Consider the following 23,166-nt stretch of genomic DNA (forward strand, 5'->3'; position numbering starts at 1 on the left):
CCGGAGAAAACAATAGCGTCCAAACGGGGTTATAAATGTGGTCAATTCTTGGGACTCGGGGGACAGCTTGACCTGGTGGAAGCTTGACGTGCGTCTAACTTGGAGAAAACTGTAGCCTCTCCAAGCAATCCGAGGCATTGCTCCACTGTAGGAAGCACGTGACGCTCTCGAAGAATCACCTTATTGAGGTGAGTCAAGTCCACACACAGCCGATAGCCGCCCGAGACCTTGGGGACGACAACCAGCCCAGCACACCAGTCAGTGGGTGTGTCCACTCGACGAATCACGCCCTCCGCTTCTAGCTTGTCTAGCTCAGTCTTGACGACGTCGCGGAGAGGGAGTGGAATGCGCTGGGGTACGCTCAACGAGAAAGGCGTAGCATTGGGTTGCAGCCTGATAGTGTAGGCTTCGGGGAGCGTCCCAAGTCCTCGGAAGAGGCTGGGATCGAAACAAAAGTCACCCATGGGCTGTGAAGTCCTCGCGACTTCGTCGACAAACGTGCAGACGCCCAAGGCTTGGATTGCCGGGAAGCCTAGCAGCGGGACCGTCTTGGTTGCTAGGACGTAGAGAAGCTGCTTGGTTGACTTTCCGTGCCACGACAGGGTAGCCACGTAAGTGCCTATGACCGGCAGGATGTCGTTGCCTGGGCCTTTCAGCTCGCTCTTGGGGTCTTGAAGCTTCGACGGCACGCCGGAAAACGTACTGGGTACAACTGAAACTTCGGCGCCGGAATCTGCCTTGAAGGAAAGTGGGCGCCCATCGACGAGTACCTCGACGAACTTCGCGTTCGGGCGCTCTCCCGCAACTGCATGCAACTCAATGGAGCTGGCCAAAGGCTTCCGTGTGTGCTTCCCGTTTACGCGCTTCTTTTTGCGGCACACGCTTTCGAAATGGCCACTCTTGCGACAAAAGTTGCACGACGCACTGCGAGCGGGACAGTCGGCGCGAGGGTGTGACGCTCGTCCGCAGAATGGGCACAGCTGCTGCGTTGTCTTATCAGCTGGCACTTCCTTTCCCTTATCAGCTGGCACTTCCTTTCCCTCTGCCGAGTCATGAGCTCTGCGCTCGTTACCTGCGTCTTCGTGCTGACGAACGTACGTCAGCGCTTCGTGTAGCGTCATTTTCGGGTTCCGACAGAGCTTGTCCGAGAGTTCGCGGTCGAGCAAGCCTACGAGAAAACAGTCTCGGGCGAGTCGCTCTTCGACGTCGGGCGACGGATAGTTGCAGGACTTGACCATTGTCCGGAGCGCCATAAAAAATGCGTCTGCCGTTTCACCTGGTTGCTGCGTACGGCGGTGAAAGCGCGCTGACTCGTACAGCTCGTTCGGCGGGTGCACAAAGTGGTCGGTGAAAGCCTTCTTCACGGCGGCGACGTCTTTCATATCCGCCTCGCCTAGCGTGGTCGACGCGAGGACAACCCTGGCTTGCGGGCCCATACAGTAAAGCATGGACCGCACTTGTACCTCTGCCGGCGCGACGTAAAGTCCGGTAGCGAACGAGAAGTCCTCGAACTGCAGCAGCCACGTAGGCCATGAGCTGGGGTTTTCGAAGTTGAACGGCGACTTCGACAATTTTGAACGAAGAAACAGCGCTAGAACAGGTTTAAGACAAGAGGACACAAACACGCCGCTGACTAACAACCATATTCTATTGCGTTTGCACGTCAATATATACAGGGAAAAAAACAATCAGTATACACATCGGGGACAGTGAGCAGTCATCTGGTAGATCACTGTAGGAAATGTGATTGCGAACCAGTTTTTAAAGATTGTGAAGTTCTAGGCACTTGCCCCGCCACGGTGGTCTAGTGGTTATGGCGCTCGACTGCCGACCCGAAAGTCGCGGGATCGAATCCCGGCCGTGGCGGCTGCATTTTCGATAGAGGCGAAAATGTTTGAGGCCCGTGTACTTGGATTTAGGTGCACGTTAAAGAACCCCAGGTGGTCGAAATTTCCGGAGCCCTCCACTACGGCGTCCCTCATAATCATATCGTGGTTTTGGGACGTTAAACCCCAGATATTATAAGTTCTAGGCACTTATGTAGAGCAACGCCAGCGTGAAATCTTTGAGGCTTTTTGCATCCAGATAAGTGGAGACTGTTGTGTAAGCACAGCTTCGCTATCACTTTGCAAAAATGAAATGTATCTTTCAAAACGCTGATTTGGCAATGTTACAGCGCTATCTTGTTCCCCGATGTTTATACTGATTGTGTTTTCCCCGGTGTATATTGACGTGCAAACGCAATAAAATATGGTTGTTGGTCAGCGCCGTGTTTGTGTCCTCGTCTTCGTGCTGTTCTAGCGCTGTTTCTTCGTTCAATATTCTTCGCGTTATCGCTAAGGCCTGCTTCCCCCACTGCTGCAGACCTAGTTAACTTTCTCGATTACCTGGGCAAATGGGAAGCCTGCAGCCCGGGAAAGATGGGATTTCTAAGTGGCTCCACGGTGACAGGACTGAGAGTCACCATTGCCAGCACTCTCTCATTACTTCAATACCTTACAGAATCACTTGGATTCAAGTACATATTGACTTCGCGTCTCAGTACAGACCCGATAGAGCGCCACTTCGGTATTGTTCGACAGTCCAGTGGCTGTAACGCTCACCCGTCGCCAGAGTAGTTTCTGATCACTGCGAACTGCCTTTCATTCTACAACATTGCCAGAAGTGTTGGTGGTGCCAATGCAACTCCCGACATCGTCAGTTCACTGCTTAATGAGCACGACAGGACACACCAAAGAAAATCGATTACCTGCTCGTGCAAGGCAAGTTGTATGAAGCCCAGAAATGTTTGGTTTCAACCCCAGCTCCTCAAGCAGTCACCACTTGCCTTTAGTTGTGGAAAAGAGTGACTCACGACTGGTCTACTACATGGCGGGCTATGTAGCCAGTAGATGTGTTTTGAAGTTTGGCTGTTCATCATGCAGCGACCTTCTTATAAATCCAAGTGAGGCAGCAGAGAATCGGCTCCCGTCAGGTTTCACAGAGCAGTGTGACTGGGGCGGTCTTCTATATCCATCAAAGGAGCTTTACATTTTCATCTCTACACTTGAGGACCTATTCACAGAATGTTTTAGTGTCAGCGAACTTCACACAAACAGCATATCCGATGTTGTGGCCCTTGTGAGCAAGAACTTTCTTCCTTCCAACACTGTGGGCTGCACAATTCACAGTGAATAATAATAATACGTGGGGTTTAGCGTCCCAAAACCTCGATGTGATTATGAGAGACGTCGTAGTGGAGGGCTTCAGAAATTTCGACGACCTGTGGTTCTTTAACGTGCTCCTAAATCTGAGTACACGGGCCTCGCAAACATTTTCGCCACAATTCACAGTGAGGAAATTAGTCTCAAAGTTGTTTCTTTTTATGTTCTTACGCGCCTGCACTTTTTTGGTTAAAGGCCTGAACAGTGCTAACAGCACTAAGCGTCAGAGGGCCAAGCTCCTTAAACTGAGCAGGACAACTTAGATAAAAATTGTGCGCAAATTCATGACCCTTCAACTCGCTCACGAGCACATTTTGCCGATGTGTCCTGTTGTAAATAAAATGTACCTGCTTGTTTTCAAATGCAATAAGCAGTTTTGGCAGACTGAATTGTTAAAAAGTATGCGGATTCACTTCAAGGACTGGATAAGAGTGCAGGCGCATCAATAGGTTGGTAGGCGGCCGGCCCAGCGCGCTTGCGGCGCCCAGGTGAAAGTCGCAGTGGCGCCATCTTCCGTCGTCGATGCAAGTGGCCTCGCCGGAGAGCTCGCCCTCACCCCACTACCCCTATCTAGTACACTTTAGCCAGTCGGAGGCCTCGAAACGACCTTCGAACATTTGCTTTTTGTGCGCTTGTTTTCGAAGGAAGAAGTCAGCTGAGGCGGGGAATTTGAAGACAGAGAAATGCTTTTTCCGACGAGACCAAAATATCGGCGCCCGGCGGCGCCGTTGCGGAGCTATTATTTTTTGAAAATCAGTGGGTTTTTTTTTTTTTTTGCAATTTCCACAATAATTTCCGCCACCTTGGCAGGCGTAACAAATTTTTTAAAGCACTTCTACGTGGTTTTCGGTTAATATATTTTAGAATCTGATAGAAAAAGGTCTACAGAAACTGAAAATGTGATTTTCAAAAAATCAATTTTTTTTTTGCCATTTTTCGCGACACGAAAGCCGCGTCCCCCCTTAAGCCATAGTGGCTTGTCGTATGCCTAAGAGTTAGTTTGTGCCACAGTCACTTTATCGGAGCGAAGCTCCTTAGGCCCACACCCCGTCGTAAGCTCCCTTCTTTTAAGCATCGCTTTAGGTTGCAGTGGCCGGCGATATAAGAGGAAATGTTTAGGCCTTGAGCGGTTTGATTTTAGTGCACCAGAAATTCGAGGTTAAAAGAAATAAGCTCTGTGCACAACTGGTTATGATCGTCGTCTTCACTTTCGCCACCTTTATCGTGGATTGTGAAATGACGACCATCATTCTAGCGCACTACGGGCTCTTTGTCGAACGTAGTAGCAGACGCTCTCCCCACCGGGCACCGGCGCAAAAAGACAATAAAAGCTGCATTCCATTGCCGCCGTTGAAGCGCCCCGCCGCATCACCGCTCGCACCCCTCCCCCATCTGTTTCCCTCTCCCTGCGCTGCGAGTGCCGCACACTCACTCGCTCAGGTGCTCCCACCACCGAGCACAGCAGACACTCTCCCCACCCACTCCCCATCCTACCGCCTTCATGAAAGCCAGCAGCGAGATCAGGCGCATAGTCGTTTGCGTCCCATTTCTAAGGATCTTCGCTCATTGGTTGTATTCGTATACGGAACAGCTGCTAGTTTTACGAGCGAGCATTACCTTGGTGTGTTTTCAGTACTCACTCTTTGCCAGCAAGACTTTTGTTGAAGACTGGGTTACCTGCGACGAACTTTCACAGCAAACTTTGCACATCAAGTAAATGATGTGGTGTCATGTCACATAATGTTTGCTGTGGCAAATTTTTGCTATGCTTTTGCCTCCATGCTGTCATATAGCGATGTTGAACTCACTGCTTGATGTAAATGACATAGCAAAACAGTAAGTGAGTGTAGGAAACACTGGGCTGGTTTTTGTCTACCGACCAATTCAACGACTGTACATTCTGTCGCCACAGCCAACGAAAGCAGGGCTGACGTTGCTTGCCACAGAGGTGGTGCCAATGCCCATAGCAGGTTCGTCACTGCTCTCAGCAGCATAAAAAGATGGCTTCAATTTGTTTCTTACACAGAATAGTCACTAATTCAATAAAGGGGTATCTAAAGTCATTTGGTTCTGCAAAGCAGCGCTCATTGCCAAATCATTTGCAAGATCGGGATGCGATGTGATGGCGCAAATACTGTCTCAACGAGGTAGCTTGCTTTGTTTGCAAGTTTACTAATGACGTTGAGGGCTTGGAGAAAACTAATAATGTATGTATTGTGTAACAATGTATGTTAACGGACGACATAAAAGTACATATGTTAATGTGTATTAGCAAAAACAAGCGCTTGCAAAAATTGTCGCAAACGGTGTCAGCCATGGTGTCTACCTAGCTAGGCCTACCGTTCATAATTGTAGCTGTCAATGGCGCCGTTAGTGATGACACACTATTGTGGTAGGCTCTGCACTTTTCGAAAGCATGTGTTTATTGACTATGTACATGTAAAACAAAACAGCATAGTGCGAAGTTGTTTCTTTTGTACTTCTTGGTGAGTATATGAAGTCTTCCAAGCGTATGCCGGTGCACTGAATCTACGCAGGGCATACTCGCTTGTTTGGACAACCATCCCGTGTGTCCTGAATCGTCATATGCCAAAGCAGTCATGCTGGCACATCATGCGCAGCACACTGGATCAGAGCAGGCATTGCAGCACTACAGAGATCAGTAGCAGCACCAACTCGATTGCAGACAACGTAAAAAGTTACGCATGTGAAAGACCAGAATGTATAGTGACTCTAACTTCTGCCTCTCAACACTGTGAATTTCATCAAGTTTACCTTGAATAGTTGGTGTTGCAAATTCTTAATGGGGAACACCACACTGCACTTCCACCACAATCTGCAACCGCCATCTCCTTTTCCCGCATTTGCTCCATGCATGAATTGTAACGAGCAAAAGTGAGGCTCCTTTTATTAAATGCTGTAATGTCGGGAAGAAGTGTTTTGATATCAGGCATGCCTTCAAAAAAGCTGAATCACACACGCACACACACACATAGACAGAGTAGAATCTCGGTGATATAAATTTCAAGGGAGAGTGCAAATATTCATATCACCCGAAATTTCGTATCACCAAAAAACTACCAAAATCCGTTTTCAAACCACAATATACAGTTAAACCTGCCTATAACGAACCTTCATATAACGAATTCCTTGATAATACGAAGTATTTCTATTCCACGCTGTTACTCCATAGAAGCACATGTTACTCCATAGAAGCGCTCTTCATTTTCGAGGAACTGCATATAACGAAAACCTGTTTGTAAGGAATTTTGGGGGAATTTGTCAATTTCGTTATATCCAGGTTTAACTGTACAAAGCATTTATTTCCATTGAAAGAACTCTTGTATGTCTTTCTGGGACACACATGAACGGGATAAGGGATCGCGCAGCTGGCTGCCATGAACGCGTGCGTCAGAGGTTCGCTTGAGGCCAACTGAAAACAGAGTGCCAAAGTCCGCTCCACCATAGTCATAAGCGAACGATTGGAACGCTGAAACGCCTCGTGCCTTTTTATTACTTAATTGCCTTTAATCTACTGCTGTGTTAGCTGCGTACCTTTGGAGCTGCGTAGTCACTATTGACGACAACAACTGTACGGGGACCGGCAATGTGCCATGTGATGTGCTAAAAATCATGGCAATGGCAACTATAGCTACATGCTCACTGATTTAAATGGTTGCGCATTAACATCAGTCTGTCCACTTTAGTGGCTTTGTAACTCTGGTTTTGCAAAAATAATGCAGCATGTTTTTACAGATTAAGTTAAAACACGCATGTAGCTTTAATTCTGGGGAGTTTAAAAAAAATCGAAGGTGGCCTTTTTTTAAATTGATTTTCAAAATATTGCATTTTTAACAGCGAAACTGTTTTGTTGACCCTTCGCCATCCGTTGGTGTAACGCTGGCATGTCACGCACAGCAGCAGCACTTGCAACGCTACTTGCGTTCTAGCGCAGACATAATAGTAATGCAGGTTTTGGGCCAGTGGGCGGGTGGAATGGGCCACAGCCACACTGGAACGCTACCGTAGCATTCCAGTGCGGCCGTGAATGAGCATATCATCGCCCTATAGCAGAACATGGAGTGTCACATAAAGAACAATGATACAACACAGAAATCCTTAGAAAAGATTTGCAAAACATGGAATTACTTAGAAAGACTTGCAAAACACACACACACACACACACACACACACACACACACACACACACACACACACACACACACACACACACACACACACACACACACACACACACAAAAGCAATAGCTTGATGAAGGAGGGCGTCAGCTTCACTGTTTCGACGGCTTTCACGGAGTGGAGCTGGCTGCATTTTTTTTTAGAGACATGCCCTTACGTAAGCATATTTGGTTGGTGTTTGACATTATACTCGACAATTTTATTTGACACGCTCGTTAACCTAATGTGTGGCAATGCTCTGGAATATTTTGAAAATTCTGACTGTCATACAACAGAGCGAAAAATTTTAAAATTACGGCACTAATGAACAATGTGCCATATTCGCAGTTTTTTTTATTCTTAGAAATAAGGGCCCCAATACTGCAAAATAACAGCATTATGGAAATTCACGCTATTCATAGTATGCCAAGAAAAATTATGAGACCGACCAGTACCAGGGCCATTTTTAAATTTTTTTTTTTGTAGGATCTCATCAAAATCCCATTTTCGCCCAATTCTCAGAAAGTCGTTCTGGCTTAGTGGGTACTTCCAAATTTTTTTGACAAAGGCAATTTTTTTTTTTTTTTCACAAACCCAAGATTGATGTTGTTGTCCTGGGGACTCAGCAAAATATAATAATAATAGCTATAATATCTGGAGTTTAACGTCCCAAAACCATTGACTCAGTGAAATCAAAGGGGGTCGCCAGAAATGTACCGACGTTCTTATCTGAACACACCCAACACGAGTTTTGTTTGTGCATTCGTGAAAGATGGCGCCGACTAAGCTCAGTGCGACATCTCTTGAGGTGGAGCAGCAGATTCATAGAAATTTCCGGCAGGGTCTGAAGGTTTGAAGCCTTGTGAAAATATATGGGCTTTCACAGGTGACGATTTTCAACGATCCTCAAGGCAAGAGACCTCCTCAAGAATTACAACTTTTTTTTGCAAATTTTTTACTTTTTTTCGCATGAGTGAATAATTTTATAGCTATTTATGTAGACTTTAATAAAGTTTTTACATGTCCTTTACCATGAGTTGCATTGTTCGACTCGGTTCACTTAATTGTTGGTGAGTAACTAGGCCTACATGCACGGCGAAATGTGTGTATGTGCTTTCTTTCGTTTTCTGTTTTTCCAACTGCCAGTCCAGGTATAATGATAATCAGTTATAATGATGGAATTTTCTATTTTTGTCCATTCCATGGAATTTTTCATTTCTTTCCATCATTATAAGTGGATTGCACTGTGTACTCTGTTTCTCCTCTCTTCATATCATAGAGGCACATATTGCTGGCCTCAGTGGCAAGGCAGACATAAAACATAAGTGGCCGCATGTGGTGAAATGCAGCAAAAGTATGTTTAGTTTCAACAGTGTTAATATTTTGTTTGCAAAGCGATCATGTGATGCCATATTTGGGCTTTTTTGCAGCTGGATACAAGAGCTGTGAAGACCTCCACATGGCCTCTAAAGCAGTCCAGTTCATTTCCTGTCAACTTGCCCCTCTCTCATTCTGTGGGCGACGCCGCCAACGATGGAGGTTGCCTCGATGATGCTGCTGGGGCTGGTTTCTCAGGCAGTGTCAACTCTTATTTTTTGTTTGGGCACGGCTCGTGACAATCTCGCCTGCATCTCACATTCTAGTGTGTGTACCCAGCTTTTTTTTCACAAAGCTGTGTAACATCTTTGATGCAGTGGTGCCAGTAACAGGGATTCACATTCTGCCGCTGCTTGGCTAACAAAGTGTTCTGCGTTATTGTGGGAACAAACTGTATTGAGCGCAAGTGCAAATCATCCCTGGACATACATTTGGCTTTTTAGGAACTTCTGTGCTGTGCAGGCATGGCACTTTGTGTGTGTGCTTCTGGAATGTTTCACTCATGACACATGCTGCCTGCAAGCCATAACACCAAGAATGTAGGCATAGCCATGATTTTATACTGGATATTTTTGTTGTTCATTTATGCTTAAGGCGCGAACAATTTTGTTTTAAACATACAAGGGCATTGCGAATTTACTGTCATGGTAAACATCTGAAGAGAGCTTCCAGTCTGTCACCAAAATGGCAAATTGCCTTTCAACTGCAATGAAGTTCTTGCTTTTTACATGATTTTCTTTGGGAATGCATGTGGGATTTTATTGAAGCTGCGAGATTTCTTCTGTGGTTTTATATTTTTTGAAGAGACGTGACCCATGAGGGCAAGTTTTTAAGCTAGTCATTCAGGATTTCTAGTTCATTTGTCTGTAAAGTAAGCATATTCCAATCTGGCAACATACCACCACTGCTCAAATTTAGATGACAACTATAGACCTCACTATGTACTTACATTAGAAAGGCACACCAGAGCTTAGGTTAGTTCAGTGGCAAGCAGAGTCTGCACTCACACTCTTCCACTCTTTGAATGAAGCATTTTGCTGAGAAGTAGCATGCGAGTTTGCATTGTAATAGCAGTAAAAATGCACAGAAAGTAATGAATATGCAAATGTGACACTTTGATAGGTGACTGCTTAGACAAAATGCTGCGAATAATGGGCCACCTTGGCTATAATAATATGCCAGGAGGGTAAGCCTCGTGCTTTGCAGAATGAGAATTTGTGCAAGCATGCATATTTTTTACTAGTTCAATTAGCATGATGCATATTAAAGGGGCCATGACATGGTCATACAACTGTTCTCAATTTATCATTGTAACTGAGGGTGCAGGAGCCAATATGGTTATGCACGCACACAAACAAACAAACAAACTTGTCTCTCAATGCACATTTTAACTTGGAATTTCAATTGCTGACTAATCCACCCTTCTTACATACATCGCACATCATTGCATCAGGAAGTGCTAGGCTAATACTATTTTGTCAGCTTCAAAGCATCTAAAATCGCATCAGATGTCTTCTTGCTCCACATGCCCTGCACCCAATGGTGCATCAAGAGTGTTGCATGTGAATTGCTGCCACAATTTTTTATTTATGGGACAAAATCGGCACAAACTAGTGAACACCTACAGTAACTTTCTTGCGCTGACCACCAAGATGCACAGAACTCAACACGCTTGTATAGAATGATGGAGCCCCGCATTCTGGACTGCAGAAACGGTGTCTACTGAGAATGCGTGGTTTGAGGTAGCCCAACTGCACGCCTGTGCTGCCACCAATGATGTGTGATTAGATGTGGGCTGTCTCACATGAGCCCTAGTAGGTAGACGTCACCAATGCAGTCCGGAACACACCGCTCGAGCGTTCTCGACAAGTGTGTTGAGCTCTGTGCATGTCAAAACAAAGTGACACCATGGTGACAACATATTTCCAGCTCCTGCAATCGCTTCTGGCAGTTGCAGTACCCAAAGGCATGGCCTTCAGTATTGTGTTTCGTTACTTCAAGGGAACCTTTGCTGTAGATGTGATGTGCTACCATTCAACTTCAATGTAAATAAAATTCAAATGAAATTTTGTTCTCATGGCCACTTTGAAGGGGCCCTGCAACATCTTTTTAAGTTGTCAATAGTAAGTTACCTCACTATTGTATCACCTTGACTCGGAAAACTTCTGCTGGAAAAAAAATTTCACTCTTTTAAGTATAATGGGAGTTGCAGGTAGTTATGGCTCAAGGTTAGCGCTTTCTCTCTCCTTTCATCGCCACAAGTGCACTAAAAGCTACAAGGGGGGATGGCAAGGGGCCAATGCATTGCCCAAGGGTTACGCTGACGAGTGTCATGGCCTTGAGCATTTCATTCATTTTCTATTAAACTTATTGGCCGCTATTTATTAGGGGTGTGTGAATACTGAATATAGTAGCTTTTCAAATCAAATACGGTGTCGAATTAAGAAGAAAAGCCAAATATCAAATTGAATATTGAATATAAAAAATTTTGTTTCACAGGCCTCAACTTTTACAAGTTTTCATGTAAAATAAATTCTGTCGGGGAATGTGGTCGCGGGTGGGGTTTTCTCGTTTGTTTGCTTGATGTGCGATACATGCGGGCGGGGGAGGACAGTTGGATAAATTACCGTACTATGTGCTTGTTTAAGTTTCCGAACGAGCATGCAGTCATAAAAACAGAGTAGAAATGTCAGCTTTCATTGAATATAATCGAGCGGTTGGGGCGTGAAGCCATTGGAATGACCAAATTATCAAGCAGCAACTACAGTAGAACCTCATTAATGCGTACCCGCTCTAAACTTAATAATGGCTAAAACGTAGTTGCAACGAATCCCCGCGACCAAGTATCACGGAGGCTAATGTATTTGCTCACCGCTTAATCCGTAGTGGATCGTCCTGTAACTACCTGTTAAAGTGTAGTGCAATCACTTTTTGTTGCAGAAAGGTTAGCTACAATTCTCGACTGTCTGTGTGGCTAAAGCTACAATGTGCCGCAAAAGGCTTTCCGTCTTTTCTGCAAGTGCAGAGATCGGTCATTTAATGATTCCAACTTCAATGCAATTGCAGCGATGCCTTTACCATTAAGCATTAGAAAAGAACAAAGGCAAGGTGGTGGCCACTGATAACTTAATCACTATGACTTATCACTTAAAACCCTATCACGATAAGTATCTTCAGCTTGGCATCGCATCTGCTGTAGTGCTGCTCTAATCGTACTGCTCACTTTTAGGTGGCGGCAGCCCAAACACGCTGTGCCATTTTTTGCCACCTCCTTGTGCACGACAGCCAATGAGTCGCTGGTACGCAGATTGTGCGTCACTTGCAGGAAGCTTGCCGTCGCCGCACCCCTGCACAACTTTCAGGAATGGAGTGGGTACGATGAACACTCCCACATGTGTAAAATGCACACAGTGGCCTGCTGCACGCAACTAGCCAGCCTGGGACATTTGGCTTCACGTGTTAGCATGTAGCAAATTTCAGTGAAACAATGCCTGTTTTCTCTCACTAGCAGACCGTGCACAGAGACACACAGTTGTATCGGGGAAAGCCAATGCGTGTGTCTGTCCGCTCTGTCCACTCGGTCAGTCGTTGTGGGTTACGGGCCCTGTAATAGTTTCAAAATACTCCTTGGCATCACCACCGTGCACTGTCGGACGTCTGCAATTTTTTCAGCACTTTGTTAAAAAAAAAAAGAAGAACCTTGTAATGGAGACTTTATGCAACATCTGCTGTGGCATTGTATTTATTTCTTTGTTGGTAGCGCCGGCACATGTCAGGAGATGCAAATTTGTACTTGGTGGTTGATACTGTTTAGCATGTGGTTATGCCACATTTCCATCAGGTGCGTATTAATGAAGAAGTTTCACTATTTGAGAAATTGAATAGTACATATTCAATTTGTATTCGAGTATTCACACACGTCTATATATATGGTTCAAATGTGCACAGCACTGGCGCGTGGTGTCACCTTATGGCAGACACGGTACATCCATGATGATGCAAAACAAGCAACGCACAATTATTGTGCTTAAGTGCGAGTTCACACTGTGGGCTGGCCAAGGTATGTACAGCCATCAGCACACTTAACTCGAACGCTCCATTGCGTAGCCTCGACCAGCTTCGACTGACGCCAGCGTCGCCAAACGTTGGACGCGGTAGCGGTATGTTTGCAAAAGCTAACGATAGATGGAGCGCGAGTCGATTTGACTGGTAAATTTCTGTTTCTCTTCTGCCTGACCAGCGAGTCAAATACACTCACTTGGCAGGTCCGTTTTCGCCACGTTTAGCTCGAGGTTGCGTTCTCACGCACAGCCCTGAAATTCGTTGTTGTATACTTATCTTAGTGATTATCCATTGCGTGCGAGAGCTCACACACCTTTCGAGTTCGAATTCACAGTTGGCGCTTGAAAGAAATGAAATATTGGAAAAGCAGAGCAAACGCAGGTTCATGGTGTTTGTAAAAGTTGCATTATAAGTAAGTAAATAAATAAATAAACTTAAACGTGCAAGGTGCGTGAGCTGTCGCACGCAATGGTTCATTGCCGAGATGAGCATACGGCAATGAATTTCATGAGCGCGCATGAGAACGCTGCCAAACAAGCCGATTGGATCTGCCGGTCAGGTAGAAGAGAAAACAGAAATTTACACATGAAATCAACCCGCGCTCCATCTTTCGTTAGCTGCTGCAAACATGCGGTGTCCAACGCTTGGCGGCGATGGCGTCAGTCGAAGCCGGTCAAGGCCACGCAGTGGAGCTTTTGAGTTAACCATGTTGACGGCTGTATATACCTGGTGCAGACCAGCTTAGTCCTGCATCAGCTTGACTGCAGGATGCTGCCTCACTTTTATGTCGGAATAAATGAAAGATTAAACAAACAATAGTCCAAGAGTCAGGAAGAGCAAATACGAAATATTTTCTGGTGTTTTGGTAATGTACGTACGTATATAATTACAGTTATGTAACTAAATACAGTAAAACCTCGGTGATACGATCACGGCTCGTACGAATTTCGGGGTGATACGAGTTTTTCTGTGGTCCCGGCCAAGGCCCATTAGTCTACAATGTATTGGAGTACAGTTGTTGCGAACCGATTTGCACCCCACGACATTTGATACGAAGGTACGCTAGCGCACAGTTACGAACAGGTGCTGCCAGCGCTGTCGCGGAAGACGCGGCAGTCACTTGCGGACGCGGGCATGCTCGCTGCGCGACCATCAGTGGTGGGTCGTTGCCTCCGAGATAGTGCGCGCGAACCTTGGAGGCCTTTAGGCGCCTTCACGTTTAGATTAAAAATGACGTTGACATCACGCTTTTTTTTTTCTAGCGCGTTGACGCGTGCTCCTGAGCTCGAGGCAGCAGCCTCTTTGTACTGTGTTAACACGTGCCTGCCACGTTGATGCAAGCCATGTCCCCGCAATCAGACGTTCTATGAAACAAGACTGAAACATGGGCTGCGGGTCCGTCATGAAGTCCCATGAAAGGTGGACAAAGACACCAAGAGACGAAGCAGACGGTCGTGGCGAAGGAGTTTGGCCTCTTATCTATCGTGTGCGAAGCGCTTCTTAAGTCACTTTCGCCGTAGCACTTTGGTGTCATGCAGAAAAGCGCAGTAAGATTAGGAAGGGGCTACAAGCGGTCACGGGGCACAACACATCTGGTCCATTAATTACACACGCGCATGTACCGTATATTTACGAGTAAAAGTATGATCGCTGACGTCTACAAACTTTACTGGCAATCATTCAGGGCTGTTCATGACGTCGCTGCAGCCCTGAGAAACACTGAATCAAAACATATGCCAACTTTCTTTTGTCGCATACCAATTTTCCATGTTTTCTGGTGATACAAATTTTGGATGATACAAATATTTTTGGTAACCCCGCGAGATTCGTATCACCGAGGTTTTACTGTATAAGCACCAAGACTATTGCCCAAAATGTTCTCGTGATCATGAAATCGGCCAATACCTGTCGGGCCGCTGCATATTTGGTGACGACATTGTGTTGGAGAGAGCAAGTGATTTCGGTGGTTTTTGACTTGAAGTTGAAAACTTTCTACTGCATGTAGTCCAATAATATTTGGCTCACATATTCACAGGAGCCTGAACTGCAGATTGGCAACATTTTCTGATTGTTAAAAAAGTGTTGCAAAGGCCCCTTTAAGTAGACTAAGTGTAAAGCATGTTTCAAGATACCTTTGGCACAAAAAAAAAAAAAAAGACACCACCTCATGAACTTTTTTTGCACAGTAAGTTTTAGATTTTGTACCAGTGGAGTTATGAAGATCCAAAAATTTCGCTTTACTTGCTTCTAGGCTTTTTCTCTCTTTTCATTTTTTCTAACACACTGCAAGCATTCCAGTAGCATAGTGCTCCATCCATTGACAAGTTGTCATGCTGTACTTTTGCTTCTTTATTGCAAATGCCAAAACTAACTTTGAGTGGTTGTAAGATTGCCATCCACACTTGTTCATTTTCTCTACTGGTCAGCTCATACATTTTATCTCAACAAATCCAGCCAATAGCCATTCATTACGAAATTGCATATACATATACCTGTAAATAAAAGGGTAGGGAGGTTTCAAAGTACCTACAGGAAAGGTTTGGCACATACCAGTGGGTCTGTTGGCTGTGAACATGACTGAAGACACTGCTGTGAGTACTCGCTGCTGGCTAGTATGCATAGTGCAGTCCACTCAGTTGCTTTATTTTATTTAACATTTATAAAGTGATGTAGTTTGTAAAAAAAAGAAATATTATCAGTTGTTGATAAAACTACAGCTGTGACAGCCAGGAAGCTCAATCACATCGACTTGTTTTAAACTAATTAGCACAGTGTGGTTATAAAATTAGCAACAAAAGAAGTGCATAGCTCTTAAAGTATGTACAGTGCTCACTTGCTTCTTTACAGGTGATCTAAGTGTGCCACATTTACACTTATAGAAAAAACAAGCAATCTTTTGGGTTAAATTGTAGGCTGTCTGTATTGCTTAGAGTTGTAATATTTTGTCTTGGGTGTTCATGACAGTGCGATATGGTGACTGGATAGGGTTATTTACTATAGTCAAAAGTGTTGCTGGGCCTGTGTTGTGTATGACTGTATGAGAACCTGCATTTTTATTCTGAATAAGTTTTAAAGAACTTTGTATACTTCTGGCATTTTCATGGTCTTCAAGCAGAAAGCTAGCTGTTAAAGAGAAAACAGGGAGTGCTGGCTTTCTGCACTGATTTCAGTCGCACAAACACCTTTTGTTTTCAGGAATTTGCAATCTGTTCAAGATCTCACCTTTAGACAGATGGCCGCTTCATGCAACCCAACTATGCAGACAAAAATGTGTGATATTGGATAGATGTTGAGAGCATTAATGCGGGTGAGCACTCTCTGAATTGTTTCCAATCTCTAGTAGGCATGGATTTGAGTACCACGTGTAGGAAGCGTACTCGGCCCGAGGGCCTAATGGTAGTTAGGTCCCATGCCCTAAAAGGCTCTGGGCTTGAGCTTGTTCATACAGTTTCATTACTGGAAACAACGGGAAAACAATGAAAAGACAAGAATAGACAGGACCAACAGGCAGGCAGTGCTTGGTCCTGTCCGTTCTTTCTGTCTCGTCATTCTTTTTAGCGCTCTTTCCAGTAATGTCCCATGCTCATTAAAGTTGGTTATGTGTTACCATTGTTAATTGGGATGGACAATAAGCCAGGTGTGGACAGAAAGTCTTTTCATTTTTGTGGTCTGTAATGAAGTTTGCGATACTCGATTGCCTTCATGTCATGTGTCGACCAAGTGAAGTTGAGAAACTGGTATTAGTAGCAAGAAATTGTCACTAGAACACCAATTTATCATCTGAGGGGTTCTGCTTTCTCCCCTGCTTGTCGTATGAGCTGTGCTTCATGAAGGATGTTTTGGCTACTTCCTGCTGTTGGGCCTGGAATAGCTTAAATAATTGTGGTAATCATGAAATAAAAACCTTGTCACTTGGCTGTTGCAAGCTAGGTGGAGTTGAATGGGTTTACCACTTAACATTGCAGAGGGATCCTGTATCTTTGAACAAATTTTTATGAAAAAAGATATACCTGTAAATTCAGCATGTAATATTTCACTCTAAATATTGACAACACTTATTGATTGCAGACATCGCATATGATGCACAGCAACATTCGTCATAAAGATTCTACATATATGAGATCAGTACTGCCTGTGAAGCTTTCATCAAGCTTTCAATGTGTTGCATGAGAATTTCTAGTGAAACATAAGCTCTGAAATGATGTGCATGAGCTTGACACAAACTTTCTACGGATGAATTTGCTACTGCTGTCTCTCTTCTCCAGAACATGCCCTTGAGAAAAGCATTCGTGTGGCTGTTCGCAGCTTTTAATAAAGCTGCATGTATTATACTTCTTGAATACGTAAGCAGCACTCGCCTCTAAGAACATTGTCATAGTGAATACAGAGAGCCAAATCATTAAAATGTGCTTTTATAGTTGTTTACAGCAACCTTCACTTGATAATGCGGCAAGCATTTCCCTGGCCTTCGGCTTGTGCACTTACTGAAAAGGAACATATTGCTTTAAAAAGTCATTCATTTTTCGCAACTTATAATTGCAGCTATAACATGAACCTTAACAGTACAGTTATAGTGCCCAGAATATATTCTAGGCACTAGAGTGCTGCTGATGCTTCCTCTAAGAGGAAGCATCAGCACCTTGTTCGGCACAATGTGTGTCACATCTTTGTGGTTTAAATATAAATGGAACTATTTGCTTTATCATTCTACAAAGCACTACAGTATATACTCAACACATGTAGGTGATGCCTGAGGCCTTCTGTGAATGTGCTTGATTTTTACCCACATCATTAAATTATGATCAGTATGTGCCAGATAATTACGTGCGAGGCTTTATATTCTTGCGAGCTATAAGTGTGCTACAGTCGTCTCAGAGGCCCACTGTAACAAAAAAGTTGGTCTGAGCAGCCATGTCATTATATAAGAGACTGACCTTAGATGACTTTTCTTGAAGCAACATATAGCTGTTAATCATTGAACAACTGAGTTGAACGGGTAATATTATAAGGAACAAACACTGGTCACTGCCTAGGTATGTACAGGGTATGCCATAATTACTGTCGCGCCCATCGATTGATAATTGTGCCTTTGATCTTTAACATTTCTTCAGTCCTTCTGTATTTCAACTGTGCTTGATGCTGGCTTGCTGATTTTTTGGAAAACTGCATGATTTAGCCCTCATCAACCCAAAACTCACTGAGCAAGGCAGGGCATTCTCCTTCCATGTTTGCCAAAATTGTAAAAATTTGCTGCAAGGTTATTCAGCAAGCTCTCAAGATGACATACTTATCGACTGTGGGAGACTGTCGCATCTCTGCAGTCATGGCCTCTAGTCACTCCAGGCAGCCTTGACTGCCACCCCCAAGAGTGTCCGCCAGCGTCCAGGCCAACCCCCAGTCGAGGCACATGCTCCTATCACCTAGTGTGTGCTCAATCTTCTCTCCTTTTCTTCTCCTTGTAATCCCTCTGGCGGCCATCCTCACACTGCCCCTCCCTCTATAGAGGCGATGGCACTGGCTCATGGCAGCCTGCTGTGACAGTGCCCCCTCTGGCAGTGAACTACCATTGAGCTGGTGCACCAGGCAAGGATTCGACGGGGCAGGCAATGCCCATGACACCAAGGTCTTGCAGGAGCTTGTGGAACCTAATGGTAGCATCCTTCTCCGACATACCTGGCAAAGATGCAGCAGACCAGGTAGTGCTGCTCGGGTTAGAAGTCTTATGGCGCTTGCGGGTCCTAAACCCTTCGAGGTCCTGGAGAATCCCTCAGGTCCTAAACCATCCCCGAGCTCAGACGCCCACCTGGTCACCCTCCCTAACCTCGCCCAGATGCACCCAGCAGGCACCCAGTGGGTGCAGCTGCCTACTCACAGGCATGCAACTGTAGTAAGGCCGGCCAGCCACCTTAGGTGTGCTGCGTATGGGGGGTATGGCAGGCACCAGATGCCCCATGTGTGATTCCTCCTCCTCCTTCTCCTTCGTTGTCGGCTGGCCCACTTCTGTCAGTGCCTCCGTCTTAGTTCTCCTTGCCACCCGTCTCGATCTCTTTCTTCTCCTCATCTTTGTCTTCCTTCTCATGAGGCTCGCGACTTAAAGCACACCCAAGCACCACTCGCCATTTTCGTCTTCCTCCATGATCATAATGAGCATTACAAAAGGGTTGTACTCATCATAATCTCTTTGCGCTGGTGACTTTCCGTTTCTTGGGCTAGGTCTCCCTATCTGCCTCGTCATCCATGGCCAACTCTTTGTTGCTACTATCCACGTCCTTTCTGACAGTGTCATTGTTTTTGGTGTCCTTGCCCTCGGTGATGCCACTCTGAACAGCGGTCTCGGTGGCTTGTTCATGTCCTGTAGCTGTTGCAGGGTATCTTTGCAGCCTAGGTACCTTAGCCATCCTCCATTTGCTCCTGTCATCAGCCACTTCCGCTGTCCTTTGTTGTCATTGTCACTGTTGTGCTTGACAGCCATGTCAGCCGCTCGAGGTGCACGCCATGTCCAGTGCCTTCCAGCAGCCCTGGATGTGTCCTGGGTCGCCCTGGAGGATGCAGCGGAAATGGTGGCTCTCATACTCAGTGGCCCTCAAGTGCAGCCACTCGCAAGCGAAGATCATCACACAGACTGGGCAGCGTCACCCACATGCTGCGAAACAGGCGACGTGGCCTCCCCCATGAATGCGGTTTTTTCTGGAATGCAGCATGGGCCCGACGTTGTAGGCACCAGTGTGAGAGACAGCCGTGTCTTGGGTCACAGCCTCCAGTCATGCCAGGGCTGCCATGCCCAGGAGCAACCACCAGCATCCAACCTGAGGCACAGCCACAGCATGCGCACCTCGTGCGCCATGTGCACTTCGTCTTTTTCCCTTTTTTTCTCCTCAGCATCCCTCTGGCAACTATCCCCACAAGACCAACAATCACAGTGTTCTTCTTTTTGCTGTGGTGATTGCTCACTTAGAGAATCCAGGGCAAGCCTTGGCAGAGCATCATAAGACTGGCCTTAGGCCTGAATGTGTTGCTGACAACAATGATATGCGTTGCACGAAGGGATCTCAAGATGTTGCACTACACACTCCACAAAAGACATGGACTTATGGGCATAGAGAAAAAGGGAACGTCTTGGAAAAATGGCAGTTGCTTCAGAGGGAGAGCACGTCGCAGCTGTTTTCACCAATGAAAAAATTTTCTAGGTGGAGGCTTACCACTTCGCTTGTATCTCTCGTGCACATGGTTCGACATCCAAGGTGGCTGATGCAGCCAGCCAGAGATTTCTCTAAAGCTCGCCATCTGGCACTTGTCATGGTTTGGGCTGAAATAAGTACCATAGGTCACATTTCTCATGTTTTTGTGCCAAAAGGTGCAGTTACGAACACTGAGGTCTAAATTAAAGAAATTCTAAAGTTTCATTGCTGCTTAGGTCCCACGTTCTGTTCCGCAAGCAGTCTTGAAATCCACAGCAGCAGGACAGCGCCCCAGCACACAACTCGAATAAGAGCCAGCACTGCTATCACGTTCACACACATAACGTTATTGTACCTTAAGAGTGGCTGGCAAACTCGCAAATCAAACTGTGTATGGGCTGTTAGAAATATTGTGTCCATAAGTGTACTAGACATCACCAAGATAGCTTGGTGGCCACAAGTGAAGTATACAGGGAGTGTTTAAAGAGCCCCTCACCATGTTCCATTGCAAATTTCGGTTAATTGCTAGAAGTCGCAAAGTGCTGTCTGGGGAGCGTTTTACTGAAATATTTTTTAAATAAGTTCATTATTGGACACATTAGAAGTTGAACTGCCCTGTTACCATGCCTCCAGGAGGCAAGCTTCATTGCCAGAGGCTACACTCTCACTCTGCTTCAGCCAGCATCTGCAAGGGGCGAAGCACCCTTCTGTTCATTAAAGTGCTCAGGGAGGGGAGCACATCACGTCGACATAAAAAGCCGCGCCTGCATTTTTCTACATTTTCTATTTTTCTCCTCAACACACTTGCAGTGGCAGCATTGCACGTTCCACATTGGATCAAGAACCAAAGTCACATGTCATGGTCAGTGCCGTTCCATGACAGGTATTGATACGCATGTATAATCGCAGAGTGGCCATGTAAGTTCCAAGGAATGCCTGCATTGTAGGCATGCTTGCATGCAACCTTTCTCTCTCTTTCAAGGTGCAGCTTTCAAGGAGGCCTTCTGTTTTAAATTTCGACCACTTTGCACCACGAAGTCATTTCATAATTTGCAGACACAATGGCTACTGAGCAATCCGTGTGCTGCATTTTTTTTAATCAGTGCCTAAACCTGGTGAGGAAGCCTTTAAAGGGATTGACCAAAACCAAAAACAGACGTTCTGCATAAAATGTTGTGTTGCATCACTAATGTATAAGTTAAACGTTCTGCTAAAGTTTTTTGAGATTATTTATCCTCAACTATACTATTCGGCATAAGCCTTGTGTCAGTATATATGACGCACCTTGGGCCAAAAATATTCTGAATCTCAAGCTTAAAGGCCAACTCCGGCGATTTTTCGAGGTCCATGGATCTCAATAAAATTCGCTGGGTACGTTCTTTTTCACGTTCCCGTTATTTATGCCAAATTACAAGCTGGAGACGTACGCAGATTCATTGCAAATGAATTTTATTGATTGCCCTGACTCTCCACCTCGCTTCCCAGAATTATTGGCAACATTGTGTGCGTGACGTCATTTGTGTTAAAGCGGAAGTGACGGAACCGAGGGGCCCCTAGAGCGTCTGCTATCCGCAAGGCAACAATCGCATGTGTTTGGCGAGCGCTTCGTTGGCTGGGCGTGTGAATTTCAGTTCCTTGTGGTAATGCGTGCGATGGGTGGCAAGTGGTGTCGCATTGTGGGCTGCACACGATTCCCCGTTAGCAGTCATGAAACACTCGCACCTAACGATTACCCTGCGTCTCTATATTAGAGTGTTTTAGCTAGCAATGCCGATTTACTGCACGGAAAGTACGGTAGTACCGTACCGGCTAAAGAATGCACATGCATGAACATCACCTAAACACTTTCCGTAACATATACAGGGTGCACCGTGACCGGGCCTATCGGTATACGGTGAGCTGCGCATCATGCGAAACAATATAACCTAATCTAGTAACGTTGGTGTGAAAGGTGGCTCATACCTGGCTTATACTAAATTCCTTCGGCCCTACCAACGCGATGTTCAACACCGCTATTGCCAAACTTATGCACTCTTCCCATAACAATCTTAAGAAGCTTTAGTTAGTCTGCGTACTTCTCAGCGATAGCATTTTACCCGATCACGGTTCCACAAACTTGAGCTACCTGGACAGGTGGTGCCATCTGGCGGTGGAATGCGCAACCAGGCAAGCAAAGAGCTAAACAGGTGTGTTCCACTTCACCGAAGAGGAATGGCCATTATAGTTGGCTTCCAAATGCATCGGAATCGCAGCTGTCATTTTCCAACAGCTCAGCTTGTGCACGTGACGCGGTCAGTCACACACAAGATTTCCAACGGAGTCACCTTTCAACTGAGCGTCTGCTCTTCGCAGCTTTCATACTACGCGCTGGTGGGACCGGCTTGCCTTGCATGATTTCCGGTTTTGTCCCCACTTATACTTCACGCGAAGACAGTATGCTCGGTTGGGTTTCGGTTTCAGTGTGCGCTTTTTTGCTTATTTAAAATTATTCTCAATTTACCGAATATTTCTGCTATCGGGCCTATGACAGGAGCATCTCAGGAACATAAAAGCACCATTACTTTGACATGGCCAAAAAATCGCCGGAGTTGGCCTTTAAAGGGGTCATGAACCACTTTTCCAAGTAATGATCTAATGACCTCAGTATCAGAGTTTACTGCCTCCCGAATCGATTGCCGAAAAATTTCTCGAATCCGTCAAGAATGAGCGGAGTTACGGGGGTTTGGCGCACGCTCTCAGCCCTTTCTCTCTTTTCTCGTGCCGACGAGCGCACTGGAAGCTACATAGGGAGGGATGGCACGGGGGAAAGAAGTTACGTCAGCGCGCGTCATGAAACGCGATCGCTCTCCCGCTGTGATTCGCATGCGCGAGTGCGGGTACCATGTACTGAGGAGTGCGGCGCCGGCAAGTGGCGGCACCCCGCGGCAAGAAGCGTATCTGATCCGAACGCCGCTCTCGATTTACGTCGGCTATCGGCCAATAAGCATGCTATGTCTCTTGCTACGTAAACTGGCAGATCCGCGACGTCAACATGCAGACGCCCCGCCCACCGACAAGAGTGAGAACTGGCCTCTGTTTGAAAGGAGGGTGCCTGGGGAAACGGCAACTTCGCGCTCCGCTTGTGGCCTTTACGCGGCGCGCACGACTGTAATATTTGGCAGAGCAGT

At 45.8% G+C, this 23,166-nt stretch overlaps 1 protein-coding gene across 4 annotated transcripts in view; it reads left to right on the forward strand.

The window, feature by feature from the left end:
• Positions 1-16,939, forward strand: part of LOC119378420 (uncharacterized) — a 78,147-nt gene extending 61,208 nt beyond the window's left edge. For 3 of the 4 annotated variants that reach the window (XM_037647585.2, XM_037647586.2, XM_037647580.2), the window contains one exon: positions 8,813-16,939. In XM_037647585.2, coding sequence (XP_037503513.1) covers positions 8,813-8,998 — 186 coding nt within the window. In that variant the 3' untranslated portion in view covers positions 8,999-16,939. The remainder of the gene's footprint in view (positions 1-8,812) is intronic. The other variant, XR_007414613.1, reaches the window with a different exon arrangement.
• Positions 16,940-23,166: the final 6,227 nt, after the last annotated feature.

Source organism: Rhipicephalus sanguineus, chromosome 1, assembly GCF_013339695.2.
Source record: "Rhipicephalus sanguineus isolate Rsan-2018 chromosome 1, BIME_Rsan_1.4, whole genome shotgun sequence".
NCBI lineage: Eukaryota > Metazoa > Arthropoda > Arachnida > Ixodida > Ixodidae > Rhipicephalus > Rhipicephalus sanguineus.